Source organism: Mesocricetus auratus, unplaced genomic scaffold (assembly GCF_017639785.1).
Source record: "Mesocricetus auratus isolate SY011 unplaced genomic scaffold, BCM_Maur_2.0 Super-Scaffold_100019, whole genome shotgun sequence".
NCBI lineage: Eukaryota > Metazoa > Chordata > Mammalia > Rodentia > Cricetidae > Mesocricetus > Mesocricetus auratus.
This window is the reverse complement of record NW_024429200.1, coordinates 38,993,473-39,007,732: the sequence shown is the minus strand read 5'-3', so window position 1 is coordinate 39,007,732 and position 14,260 is coordinate 38,993,473. Positions and strand designations below refer to the sequence as shown.

At 37.2% G+C, this 14,260-nt stretch overlaps 1 protein-coding gene across 2 annotated transcripts in view; it reads right to left on the bottom strand.

Moving 5' to 3' along the window:
* The window catches only part of Sema3d (semaphorin 3D), a 193,342-nt gene that overhangs the window by 104,686 nt on the left and 74,396 nt on the right, over positions 1-14,260 (bottom strand). For both annotated transcript variants that reach the window (XM_040728654.1, XM_005083585.4), the window contains one exon: positions 94-254. In XM_040728654.1, the coding sequence (XP_040584588.1) occupies positions 94-254 (161 nt within the window). The remainder of the gene's footprint in view (positions 1-93; positions 255-14,260) is intronic.

Here is a 14,260-nt window from a genome sequence, read left to right as displayed (position 1 = left end):
TCCTGAGTGACACTGCATCGGTTAACACAAAACAGGCATAAGGCACAGAGGAAGTTCAGTGAATCCACCAATGATGTATATAAATAAACTGACCTTCTTAAAGTTTTTGTTTAAGTCGACAAGATTGAGCAGGAAGACATGATCCTTGGCTCCTAGTAGCAGCCTGCCCCTCTCCTCATCTAAAAGAAGAGTCTGGAAATCCAGTCCTTCCGAGGAACCCAAAAAGGGAATGCAGCTGTTTGAAAGCAGCAAGTCTATGGGAAATTCAAAAGAGGGAAAGGAAGGGAAAATTCTTAGTATGAAATATATTTACCTGCCCAAATAATCATATTGATCCACTTTGTGAACCCACATGTGCAGCATGGAAGTTCCCGTGTTGACACATTTGAACAAGTTTACTATATACTCCTTGAGAAATACATAATTTGGCCTAAATATTTGATTGGCTCTATTCTGTGTATAACATATATTTTAAAAAGTAATGCAAGACTTGAACTATAAAATACAAAACATTGCAAAAGCAGTTCTTAAACTACAATTTAAAGCATTTCCCTGTAGTAATATTTGGAAAAACAATAAACTCAATTACATCACCAAAGTTTAAACTGTGTCACAAATGCCATGGCATTTTTTCCTTTTGTGCTTCATAAAAATTTTACTTAGTATGAAAAATAATGGGGTTATTATTAAATTTTCATTCATATTTCAAATCGCGCATTACTTATATTCACCTATTACCCACCATGGATCTCCTCCCAACCTTCTAGTCCTTTCCATCTCCCTAAATAGTCCTTCATCATTCACGTCAAAAGCATGTGATATCTGTTTTTGTGAGTACTGTGTCATTGTATGCCTATATTGTAATTCATCCATTCACCCATAGGGCTAATTTGTTGCTTCCAAGTCCTGGTAGCTACAAATGAAATACATGCATGCAAAGTTTTGTGCACATAAATTCTTTGTTTTTTGAATAAAGCACAAGAAACAATTATTGGGATACATATTTAGTTTTGCTAGAAATTGTCCAAAATGCTTTCCAAGATGTCTGAATCAATTTGTATTTTTAGTGATAAATGCATTTTCATGTGTTCTTCTAAATAGCATCAATGTTGTCAACATTGTAGATGTGGCCATCTTAGTCATGTAATGTTGTGTTTTCTTATTTGAGTTTCTCTGACGATACTGGTATGGTGTACGAGTTCATATGCTTATTTGCTATTTTTATGTCCTTATTGGTAAAGTAGATATTAATGCCTTTCATTTTATTCTTTCAAAAGTTATGTTGTTTCTTACTATTGAGTTTTAATAGATCTTTTACAGTTTGGATATTTTTTTTTTTACCTCACGAGACAGATGTTTTCAAATTTTTACTTTCCTGTCTATAAATTCTATATATCTGTTTTAATTTCCAGGTCTGAAAGAAAATCTTTTCTAAGTAAAATTTCATTTGACCAGCTTGAGAAATGACTTTGTGTTAAGTTCATCTGTTATTCTTTCATAAGAATGTGGATTGGGTTCTTATCACCCATATGGTGGTTCACAACAACCTGTAATTACAGTTCCAAGAGATAAGGGTCTCCCCTGTGGCCTTTGCAGGCACAGCATGGTACCCAGATGCACATGCAGCCAATACATTCATGAACGTAAATCATATTTTTAAAAATATAACAAGTTGAAAATTTATTTTTTAAGTTTTAACTGTGTGGGGAGTGGGGCAGGGCAGGTATGTTCATGTGAGTGCAGTTCCTTCAGAGGTCAGAGGTGGCAGATCTCCCTGGAATTCTTATTACAGGCAGTTATTAGCTATGGTTTCTGGGAATAATGTCACATCCTCTGATAGAACAGCATGCATTCTAAACCACATAGTTAGCTCTCCATCACCGCTTCCTCCCATTTGTGATAGTGTTTAGGTTGGTACATTATTTGAATGGTTGTACTCTCACTACACTTTTACTTTATAGTTTTTGAGATTATGATGTAATTATATGCCTTTTCCCTTTTCTCTCCTTTAAACTCTCCCATATAGTCCTCCTTTATCTTTTTAAGTTTATGGCCATTTTTTCATAAATTGTTACATGCATGTATGTACTTACAAATGTATATGCATATACATGTCTAAATACATAAATACTACCTGCTCAGTCTCTGCCTGGATAATGTTACTTATATGTGTGTCTTCATAGCTGACCATTTAGTGATGGATGACAAATTTGATACTCTGCCCTGGGGAAGATATTATTATGCTTTCAACATTGCTTAGCTGTCTGTAGTTCTTTGAGACTTCCTGGGATTGTCTCATCCACTGTAGCATGCCATTTTCCTTGTTCAGTTCATGTATAGGCAGTCATGTTGGTGAGTCTCTATGGGTATTCTTTGCAACAGGAAACCATGATAGAAAACCATACCAACAAAAGGAAGAGTTGTGAAACCCAGTAACAGTGGAATCATCTACAAAACAGCTCCCAAAGCTATTACTCAGGGACCATTGTGGAGATTATAAGAGGCAAAGTTCAGGGAATTTGCTGTGAGATCTTGTCTCCCAGAAAAGTACACTTCTTTGCTAATTCAGATGTGCATTCCATGTTCAGATGTATATTTCAGATAAAGCTATAAAAAGTTCAATTAATCCTGAAAGAAATATGACCTGAAACTAGAAATAGAATAAAAACTGTAAAGCTGGATGTGACCTTCCAATGACTAAGTAAATACAACTTCACAAATGAAAGCATTCATCTTGATGAAATGAAAATGTGTATCCTATAGTCATCTATTTTGCTGTCAAAACTGATAATTATATTGGATTTCCTAGTTTCATTCTCTTTGACATCTGTATGTAGGCTCAGTGCTTTTGGTATGCAACAATCATAACAGAAACTTCTAATTAAACTAGAGCTTTGTACCACATTTCTTTCAACCAAAGTACCTAAAATAGCATCTTATATTTCTACAATCCCAGAGAACTGATCACCAAGAAGGTAGTACAAATTTTTCACTTTATTAAGTTTGATCACGTGAAACTTAAAAACAGCTGATAAATTTGAAGTAATTAACTATTAGTTACTATTGTCTTCTGCTTTCCATTGAATAATTGTTATTTTTCTCAATTTCTAAGATAGAATTGAAATTTTTAATTTAGAATTTGAAAAACATGTCAAGGTGTAACACAATCAGAAATTTGAATTTGCTTGTAGTTAGCAAACAAAACTCTTTCCTAAATATTTATACAGGATATTTATGCACACTAGGTGGACACTGACCTCTATGCTCATTTCTATTTAGGCCAGTATTACTTTTCATCTGAAAAGTACAATATTACAATGTAATTTTACAACTCAAAATGCCAAAGGTCTAGATTTTTGGCTCATTTCCAATGAGCATTCCATACTGGTTGTAAGTAGAACCTAGAAGAAAGCAATGGTATCAAGGGATTGACTAGGATAGACATGATTAAAGCCTTTTAAAAGCCTACATTTTGCACAAATCTTCACTCAGTTAGGCAAATATGCATATTCCTTGGGATTTCCCTTCGTTAAAGCAGAAATGTGAAAAGTCAAAAGCATTTGAGTAGACTCCCAATAGTGTATTCTCACTGAACTAGTGAAGTATTTTGTGTGGCACACACCCTTATGATTTCAGCTTTTCAAAACTAATGGTTATTCTGAAACAGGGATTGCAATGAAAACTGCAAAATGCAGCATTACCTACCATAAATAGTAATAGGACACTAGCACAAGACTTAGAACAAAGCACCAGGGTCTCATCTTTGTGGTTGACAAATCATTGGCAATGCGATTTAGTGATCTAGGACAAGTCCCTTGACCTCCATGTCTCAGCTTCCTAATAGACAAAATGAAGATACTAGAAGCTATATGGCAACTCATGTCAGCTTGTAAACAGAGGAGCTAGTGTGAGATGGACATTAGCATAACAGGTGGCACACACTACATGCTATGTGTTGAGTAACTATTACAGGGAGGAAGATGTGTTCTCTTTACACGTTTTGTAAAATCTATGCAAAGAAATCTTAACATTTCCAAATTTAAACAAATTTCTCAACAAGTAGGAGAGACAATCTATAGCATTTCTTAAACTTACCACTCGTAATGAGAAAAACTTAGAAAATGTTGTTCTGATTATTAACATTGACCTTCACTTTGGGCCAAACAATTTTTGTTGAAGAAACACATTACCATATCTTTTTGGAAGCCATAAATATGAAGGTTAAACATATATGTTAACTTATGGCATTCAGATAATATTAAAAGAATAGTTATTACACAAAAATTACATAGCCTATGTGAGGCACTGAGATAGGTGTTCACATTATTGTAATAGAGAATCCTGCCAGCAAAATGATTAGATTATTGTATTTGTGTGTGAAAAATATTTATTTGTATTAAAATAATATATAACAATATGAAGTATGTCCTAGGAGAGGTCCAAATGTTCCTTCTGAATAATCACTTGTCTAGCATCTCCCTGATGTGTCCATTACCTATCCAACATCAAACATCATAGCTTCATAATCACTTAAAGTAGTGAACACTTGTTGAACCATCAGGTCAAAACACACTAGAGCTATATTTCACCCCAATATATATGCCACTTACATGTCTTCATCATGTCAGACCAACACTGTAACTTGTTATGTCACTACATGATAGCCAAATACCATTCAATAAGGTAATCTGGCAGAGACTATATACTCAGCTTTTAATGCAATCTATTGATAAAATTCCATTTACTATTATTGATTATTGTGACCTACACCATTCTTACTTTATAAATCCTTGGGCATATATGCTTAGAAAGAACATAATACATGGAGGTTTAATTATCCTTGCCAATTTCATGATTCTATTTGTCTTGGAAATAATTTTCTATTCCGGGGCAGAGGGGGAAGGGTGGAGAACAACTCTGTTTTGTTGCTATTCCTTAGGATACGTTCAATTCATGAAAAAGACCAGTCTTAGTTCTATTTAAGTTTCCAGTAGCTATCTTAGAGTCTGTGAAAATTAAGTGCTTAATGACTATTTGTAGCATGGAATTCAGTCTATTAAACACGGAAAATATGTGGGACTACAAGAAGTGAAACTAGACATACAGACAGTGTCGAGATAGCCAAGGGCCGTGATGTCAAGCAGGGGAGTTAGGCTATTACGTAGGTGACTGGAAGCCATGGACATTTTATTTTTCAAGGAAGTGGCAAGGACTCAGCCTGAGTGTTAGAGAGATAAGTATGCCTACAGAGTTCAGAATGGATGATGATGAAACCTGGTGGTGTCAGAAAGACTACTCAGAAATTTCTAAAGCAAGTAGAGTCCCTGAAACACACCCATTCAGGGCAAGAAGACAGACAAATGAGAACTGTGTATTTTAATAAAATTTACCTTGATACAAGAAGAAAATAAAGTTGATATATTCATTTGCTGTATTCTATTTCACCATAACAAATTCTATTTGGTTTGGTTTCAAACAAACTTAGCAAGAAAACAGCTGCAAAAATAGTGACTAACTGGAGGTATCATCGTTTCCAAATGATTTAATGTTGCACTGTGACAACGCTAGCATCAAAGTGATTAAAGCATGCCTCAGAACTTTCTATAGCCAAATAAAATAATTAGACTAAAGCATTACAGATGAACATTTCTCAAGCTGACAGACACACTAGGAAGGGATCTTGGGACTAACACTGACAGAGGCTCCTCTTCCTATGCTTATCTTTATTGCATTTTTGCCAAACCCAGCAAAGTTATTTCTTGTTTCCATGGGATAATCAACTAAAAACCTAGAAAAGAATAACTTTAGAGACCATATCATTCCCCCTAAAATTGACACTCACCATGAACTTCAGGAATCAAAAGTGAAGACTTGGCTGTTTTGTGTGCAAACTTGTGAGTTTTATCTTTTCTAAAATTGAAAATTATGAGGGATGTAACTGTCAGCATTGTTCTCATCTGTATGCCCTGTATTCGCGTTAAGATGTCTTTCCTCTCTGCCTTTGGTAAAAGGACAAGTATTCCCCTTCTCATGACTCATGCAGAAGTGTCTTCTGAGCTTAGATACTCAGGGTTACCCTTGCTTGGGACATCAGCAGCATTTACTCTGGGGCCTTAAGTGGCTTCCTTGATCCACATAAACTTTGAGCTTATCCACAAAAGTTTCTAATCATTTGTTTTGTCAGTGCATTCTTATTCTCCTGTCACCCTCTACCAAGTTCGCAATTTCACCCAGATACTCAAATCCACACTTTTTTTTTTAACTAGGCACATAATCATGAAAGGCTATAATCTAATTACCTCCAAAATAAATGTGTTAAATATATCAGCATTTGTCTATTTTTTAAAGTATAGACAGACACCGTCTTCTGCACTGGATTTGATAGAAAGGCACCAGGGAAATTCATGATCTAAAAACCATTATAGAGAAATAAGAAGGGGTTGTGAGAATCAGACGTCTCATAAAGGAATTGCAATTCCATGCCTGTGGATACTTTCACTTTTCTTTACTTCCTTCGCCCTCTTCATTTCCATATTTCTTATTTTCTTTTAAAATCCACCTGCTTTCTCTGTGCAAGAATGTGTGTGTGGGTGGCAGGGTGGGGGGTCAGTTAGAGGACAACATCAGTTGTTCCTTGACTTCTACCTTCCCTGAATTACTCGTCTGCTGCTATGTACTTAGGGCTAGCTAGTTCATAAAATTCCATCATTCGTCTCTACGTTCTGTCTCACCGCAGAAGCACTGGGATTAGAAATACAGGCTACCACATTTGGCTGTAAGTGTGTTCTGAATATCTGAATTGACATCCTCACATTTGAGCAGAGTTATTTCCCTACCTAGCTCCTTTATGAGACAGGTCTCATGAATCCCAGGTTGGCTGGCACCCCCATGTTTTCAAAGATGAGCGTACATTTCTGAAACTTTCTGCTTTTACCTGCTTGTCCTTGCTGAGGTTGTTTGCATGTGCCATGACACCCATTGTCTTTGTATTTTTCAAAAGAGAGTTTTGTAGGCTTCATCAACAAATTTTATATCTGGGCAAATTGTGTCAGACTAAGAAAGTTAGTCAGTATTCTTATCAAATCTGATTTTGAAAGCTCTGACAAACTCTCCTGAATATCATTCTTGTGTTAGGAAGAGCTGATAGCATGGTCAAGACTCCATTGTGTAATAGATATGCCATGTGGACTGTGAAGGACTTGTTTTCTATAAATAACCTCATATAACTAAACCTAATAATGCCCTCCTCATCTCTGTGTGGGACTGAGTTTCATGGTATTAGCCCATCTTAAAATTTTGTTAAGATACATGACTTTTCAAATAATAAATGGATTCACATCTATACTTCTGAATGCTACTCTTGCATCTAAAAGTAGATAAACCCTGACCTTTGGGGAAAACACAAGTAAGGTATTAACTAATCATAAATATGGGAGATGTTTTGGTAATCATGTATGACTATTAGGGTATCAAGGACTCCTCTTGGGTGAAATGGTCTGGTGCTACTCCATGTGAAGGACAGGTTAAGGGCTGTGTAATTCCTGCTTTTTTTGTTTGAAATAAAGGCTTGCTTTGTAAAGAATTCTTTGTATTTCCTTTTTAGTGTCCTTTAATACAATTGTTCATTCAGCTTTAAAGTTCATATGACCTGATGATCTTCATTCTTCCTTTTTACCCCCTCAAAGGAAGGGAGTGGTGAGTAATACTGAATCTAATAAATTTAGGATTAAGCAGCACAGACTTCCTCAGTTTTTGAGTGCTAAATGAACATGACCTTAAACCCTTGAAAAATTAAATTTACTGCCAGAGATCCTGAACTGGGAGGAGTTGGCAGTTTGTCTCATAAGTCTGCTGGAAGCTGGCTTTGCACATCCTTTATAAGGAGTCATTTGCTGAGTTACACACACACACACACACACACACACACACACACACACACACACCAAGGTTTTGAGAGGCGAAGATTCATCACTTAAAAAAGAAAATCACCTTTGAAGAAAGTCAGATTTCACTCCCTGACAATCTAAGGACCACACTTCTGCAGGAGGAAATCTTGCATCTAAAAATAGATGCAGATCAAGCATCAGCCACCTCCCTCTGCCAACCCAGGAGGCTCACCACAAGTTCTTGCCCCACCCCCTCCTCTTTATCTTCAAGGAAATAGCTGTCAAATGTCTGAGGACTCATAAGAATAGGATCTTCCAAGAAGTGTATTTAAGTCATTTGCATATAATGCTTACAGCTTGTCTTCTACTCCTCTGTGATACTGCCTTTAATGTTTCTCCTAATTCTGAATTGCTTGGGCTTTACATATTGACTTAGTGGCTGTCCTAAAAGTATCCTCCATGAGGTTACTTCAAAAATTTTTCCAATTTTTTTCCAGAAAGGTTTTGGCTATCAATTCACTCCCAAGCAAAGTTTTGTTAAAAATTGAGCATATGTAAAAAATATTCATTTAAAATAAAAATTACCCTTAAGTGCTGTAGCTTATTTAGTTCCTTCAGCATTTACAGGTACTTGTTTAATTCCCCAGGTTTTATTCCTAAACAAATTATTCCCTTTGATTCAATGCAGTAGAAATTAATTGATAGTGGTTCTATTTGACTTTCAACAAGTTTTAAGGGTCTTTAAATCAAAAGCAAAGCTTTTGGCTGCCAAGTAACTCTTTATTAGCTACATGAAAATGCCAATTACAATCAACATGTCTGCATTTAGCTATATACAGCCAACTGTTCAAACAATACCAAGTATACAAAAGAAAGAATGCTATTTGAATATAAATCCCCACAAAGAACTACTTCAAAATTCTGTATGTATGTCATATTGGCATTTTGCTAGGTAACATTCTCACTATAAATATTTCTGGTAAGTGCAAGTCCAACAAGAAAGAATAACAACAGAATTGAATTCTTATTCTTCTTCAGTGGAATGCTGAGTATTAATTCCGTGCTTTAGCTTTAGAATATTAAATATTGTAAATGAGAATGAGATGAATTAACTTAAGAAAATATTTATTAGAATGAAAGTCTCTTGTGTCATCAGGTCTATGTTCCTATCAGGACAAGACGTGGGATAGGACTATATCAAATTTACGTTGTCACATTACCTATGTACTTTTAATTCATAGGTCTACTCTTTAGTAGGTTAGATTTTAATTGTGGATGCTTCATATAAACTAGAGCACATGAAAGTCATGATTTATGAATGGTAAAATCTATAGTTTCATAAAGAGTCTTTTTAAGTTCCTCCAATCTTGCTGTGATGCATAATTTCCCATCGTCCTGTGAATAAGTAGTACTTCACTGGAGAACAATGCCACTGTGGAAGTACACTTCCTCATAGGTAGCTGAGAGGACAGATGGTTCAGAGGGAGCTTGATCCTAGCATGATAACTCTTTACCTGGCTCCTTTAATGCTTTTAGAATTTCTTAATTTTCAAGGAGTGCTTAAAATCAGAATTCTACTTCATTACTGAGTGAGGATGTGCTCCAACCAAGTACATGAACTTAATCAAAAAGAAAACTCTGAAATCCACATCATAATATGTTTGGCTTGGAATTGTAAAGCAAATATAACAAAATAAGAAGATTTCTCATAGTAACACCACTTCCAAATAGAGAGCAAAGGGTTGTACTTGTTATTTAAATGACCACATTTTACAATTCTTATAATTTTAAACATCAATTTCTCTTAAAGTTAGGTGAATGTATATCAGAAGCAAGTCATTTGTGAGGCGTAGGTCACAGCTGAGACATTTCAAGCCATCTGTATGTATATCAAGCCTTTGAACATGCCTTCTGTTTTTCCTGGAAGTTGTTCAAACCATGTCCTCATTCTTGCTATTATGAAACTTAAAATAATTTGCCACATATATGTCCGGTTTTCATTTATCATGCTCTTACATTTCCACTGATCTGGGGAAATTTTCACATTGGCTTTTCATTTAGAAAGACTGTCACTCATCCATGAGAGTTTTCTCCAGATGATGGCCTCTGATGTTGGTAGAGGTGGTCAGTAAGTAGACATCATCCTTCTCACATATGCCTCCTAGAAGGCGTTTCTCTGACACACAGTAGTTACACAGTGTAAGACAGTGTAAGCAGTAAAAATATTTCCCACTTATAACTTTTTATGTTTCCCATAAGCTGTTTATGCCTCACAACCTTTGTGCTGTTGGTCAATGACGTCGGGCACACTTAAAGTCCCAGTACCACTTGGTGTGTCTCAGCTCAGTTTCTTAGTTGTCAGTTTTACCTCTAAACATGTCATCCTTCTGACCTTCTTGCTCCAGAGATATAACTATGTCTCCACACCCCACCTTTTACTCAGCTTTAGCTTCCTTTTCTTACTTCTTTACTCTTCTTGGATTCTGGTTAATATCTACCATTTCTACTATATCACTTTCATGTCCTAATCACCAATATCCAGTGAAAAAAGAAAGTCAAAAGAGTAAGAGGATATTTCTGTCTTCTTCAAATATTTATTCTTCATATAGTCAGGGTAAGACTCGCATTGTTCTCCTCAATTGCTTACATATACTCAAAATTTATTTTGTTCTGCCTCCTACACCTTCCCGATTCACATCACATCAACCCTTACCATATGTTGCTGCCTTTTTGAATTTTTACAATAACCACAAATTAGGTATATTTTGTAGTAAAAGTATCTAATGCTAATGGGTATTTTACTCAAAACATTTGGAGGTTTCTCCCAATATTCAAAGTTCCTCTCTAATCTCTTTGTGGTTATTTTGTGGATTCAATTCATCCATCTCATGAGATGGTTTATCAGGTGAAGGCACTCTCACCCTCCATCTGGGCCACAAGAATTGGATCCCCAGGACTGTGGTGGTGGAGACAATGACTCCTGTACATTTTTTTCATGACCTCCACACACAGAATTTGGCAAACACACACACACACACACACACACACACACACACACACACACAATAAATAAAAATAAAAATGCACCCAAAAATAAATGTGATTTAAAAAATCCGAGCATCCTCTGTTGTTAAGAGCAATGTCTAAAATGTTGCTATATTTCAGCACATTAAAAAAACTATAATAGCCTTTAAACAATGATTTTTCAAGATGATGTGTGCTTAGCTGATATACCTCTTCTTATCCAGGCAGATTTTGTTACAGTCTGTTAGTAATGTAGAGATGGTAATGTGCCATCTGGAATCTGAACTGTGGATGCCTGTGGTGACATCCACATGCTCATGTTGAAAGGGAAGGAGAACATGGGAAACAAAGCCATCTAGAGAACTGTATTTCTGAATGTACCTTCCATTTAAGTCAGCTGTAATTCTGACTAATATGCAGACTGTCATTAAGAGCAGTAAGTCAGAGCAGTCCTGAGCTTCTGGATTTCTTAGATGTTCCCAGATTACGCTGATTCTATTGATTCCTGGACCCCACTTATAACAGAAAAGCAGACCTAGGCCCCTTTGTACTCAGCTTGCTTGATTTATCAATAGATAAATAAACTAGAATAAATATATTTATTCATTACAGAGTTGGCACTTAACAGTTTGACTAACACGATATTACCCATCACTGAATATATTTAACAAAGAAATAGAGGTAACCTCTTCTATTTTTTATGTTTTTTTAATTTAAATTAGAAAAGCTTGCTTCACATGTCAATTCCAGCTCCCTTTCCCTCACTTCTACTCTCCCCCCCCAGTCCCTCACCAGTGCCCCAACCCTGCACCCAATCACCATTCAACTCCCCTGGTAGGGTGAGGCACTCTATGGGGAACCTCCAGAGTGTCATTTCATCCAGGGCAGGGTCTAGGCCTTGCTCCATGTGACCAGACTGGGAGAGCATCCCTCCATGTGGGATGGACTCCCCAAATCCATTTGTATGCCAGGGATAAATACTGATCTCCTACCTAAGGCCCCATAGATTGCAGAGGCTCCCTAGCTGTCAGCTTCTTGGATGTCAGCTAGGAATTTAGGGAGTCTGGATCAGTCCCATGCTGGTCTCTCAGCCATCAGTCTGAGGTTCAAGAGCTCCCCCTTATTCAGGTCTGCAGTTTCTATGGGTTTCACCAGGCCCATCTTGACCCCATTGCTCAGCACTCCTCCCTCTCTGCAACTTGGTTCCAGGATTTCAGTTCAGTATTTAGCTGTGGGTGTCTGTCTCTGCTTCCATCATCCACTGGATGAAGACTCTAGGATGGCATATAAGATAGTCGTCAATCTCATTCTCCTGGGAGGGCATTTAAGGTAAGCTCTCCATTATTACTTAGTTTGCCAGTTGGTGTCATTTTCTCAGCTCCCTCTCCTCTCTCCAGTCTCCCCTCTTCCCATGCTCCCAAAAAACAATGGAATCTGGAAATTTGAAAGCAAATGGATGGCACTAAAAGAAACCATCCTGAATGAGGTAACCCAGTCACAAAAAGACAAACATGGTATGTACTCACTCATATATGGATTTTAGACAAGGTTCAGGGGTATGCCAGCCTTCAATCCCACTGCCAGAGTGTCTGGGAAACAGGGAGGACCATAAGAAAGATATTCATGGTACCCAGAGAAGAGGAATGGGACAGGATGTCCTGAACAGATTGGGAGCATGGGGGGAGGAGGAGAAGGGAGATGGAGCAGGGAAAAGAGAGAAGAGGAGGGCAAAGGAGGATATGGGGGAGCAGGAAGTTTGAGTTGGGGGAAGAATAGAGAGCAGGATGAGAAATTCCATAATACTGGGAGTAATTACAGGTTTGAGGAGAGATCTGGCACTAGTGAGATTTTCTGAGATTTGCCAGGATGACACCAACTGCAAAATAAGTAATAGTGGAAAGGCTACCTTAAATGCCCTCCCCGGATAACGAGATGATGACTACCTTATACACAATCCTAGAGTCTTCATCCAATGGCTGATGGAAGCAGGGGCAGACTCCTACAGATAAACACTGAACTGAGTTTCTGGAACCCAGATGCAGAGAGGGAGGAGTGATGAGCAAACGGGCCATGACAGGGCAAGTGAATCCCACAGAAACAGCTGACCTGAACAAGTGGGAGCTCATGGACACCAACCAGACTGATGGCTCAGAGACCAGCATGTGACTGATCCAGATCCCCTAAATTTGGGTGTCAGTGAGGAGGCCTCAGCAATCTATGGGGACTTGGGTAATAGATCAGTGTTTATCCCTGGATAACAAATGGACTTTGGGAGCCCATTCCACATGAAGGGATACATGCTTAGCCTGGAGACATGGGGGAGGACTTTGGAGAACCCAAGTGGAGTATGGCCTGAGTATGTGGTTGGGGGCGTTGGTGGGGTCAGGGGAGGAATGGAGGGAGAGGGAGCTGGGATTGACATGTGAAGCAAGCTTGTTTGTAATTTAAATAAAAGAGTTGGCTGAGTATTTCATAGCTGACCTTTGATATATAGGATTATGTTTTAATTTTATGGAAATTTAGTTTAATACAGTTACAGTTTTGAGATTTAGTATTTTGCCTAAGAAGGCATTGCTTATTCTAAGGTACACAGATGTTATTCCATTATTTTTAGTTTCAACACCGTGTAATTTATCTTCTTTGTTTATGATTATAATCCAATTTGTATTTCATATCTTGTATATGCTGTAGGATAAAGGTAGGAATTGATTTCTCTTTGATATTTTAGGCTTTCCAAGAAAAAGTTACTCTGTGTGGCCCTGGATCTCTTAGAACTTGTTTTGTAGACCAGACTGGCTGTGGACTCAGAGATCCTCACCTTCCTCTGCTTCCCAAAAATTGGAATTAAAGGTGTGTATCACCATTGTCTTGGAAATTAATTGTTGACACAGAGATAGTAAGTTATTCTAGTATTGTTTTATTTTATTTCCTCACTGAATTATAAAAGTGTCTTTCATAAAACCAAAGTATGTACAAAAATTACCTGTAACCACCAGATTTCCCAAGTATAGCCACATTATTATTGCTACAATACTATATATAATTTAATACCATTGTTGGGAAGTCCAGGTTATATAACCCCCTCTTGAGAATAAGTCTAACTGTCACTTCTCAAATAATACTATCAGGGAAGAAACACATGTTTTCTGCTTCTATAATGATTTGTGATGTAGGTACTTGGGATCTGAACTGCCTTTACGGAAGTCCAAACTTCCAAGTTGGAGGAGCTTCCTCAGGAAGACCTGGATTGTATATGAAGAGACACCAGTAGCCAATCCTCAGGCCTACGTTCACCAGACTCTTCAGCTATGGAATTGGGATTCATTTGCTTCTAGTATTGAGTTTCATGA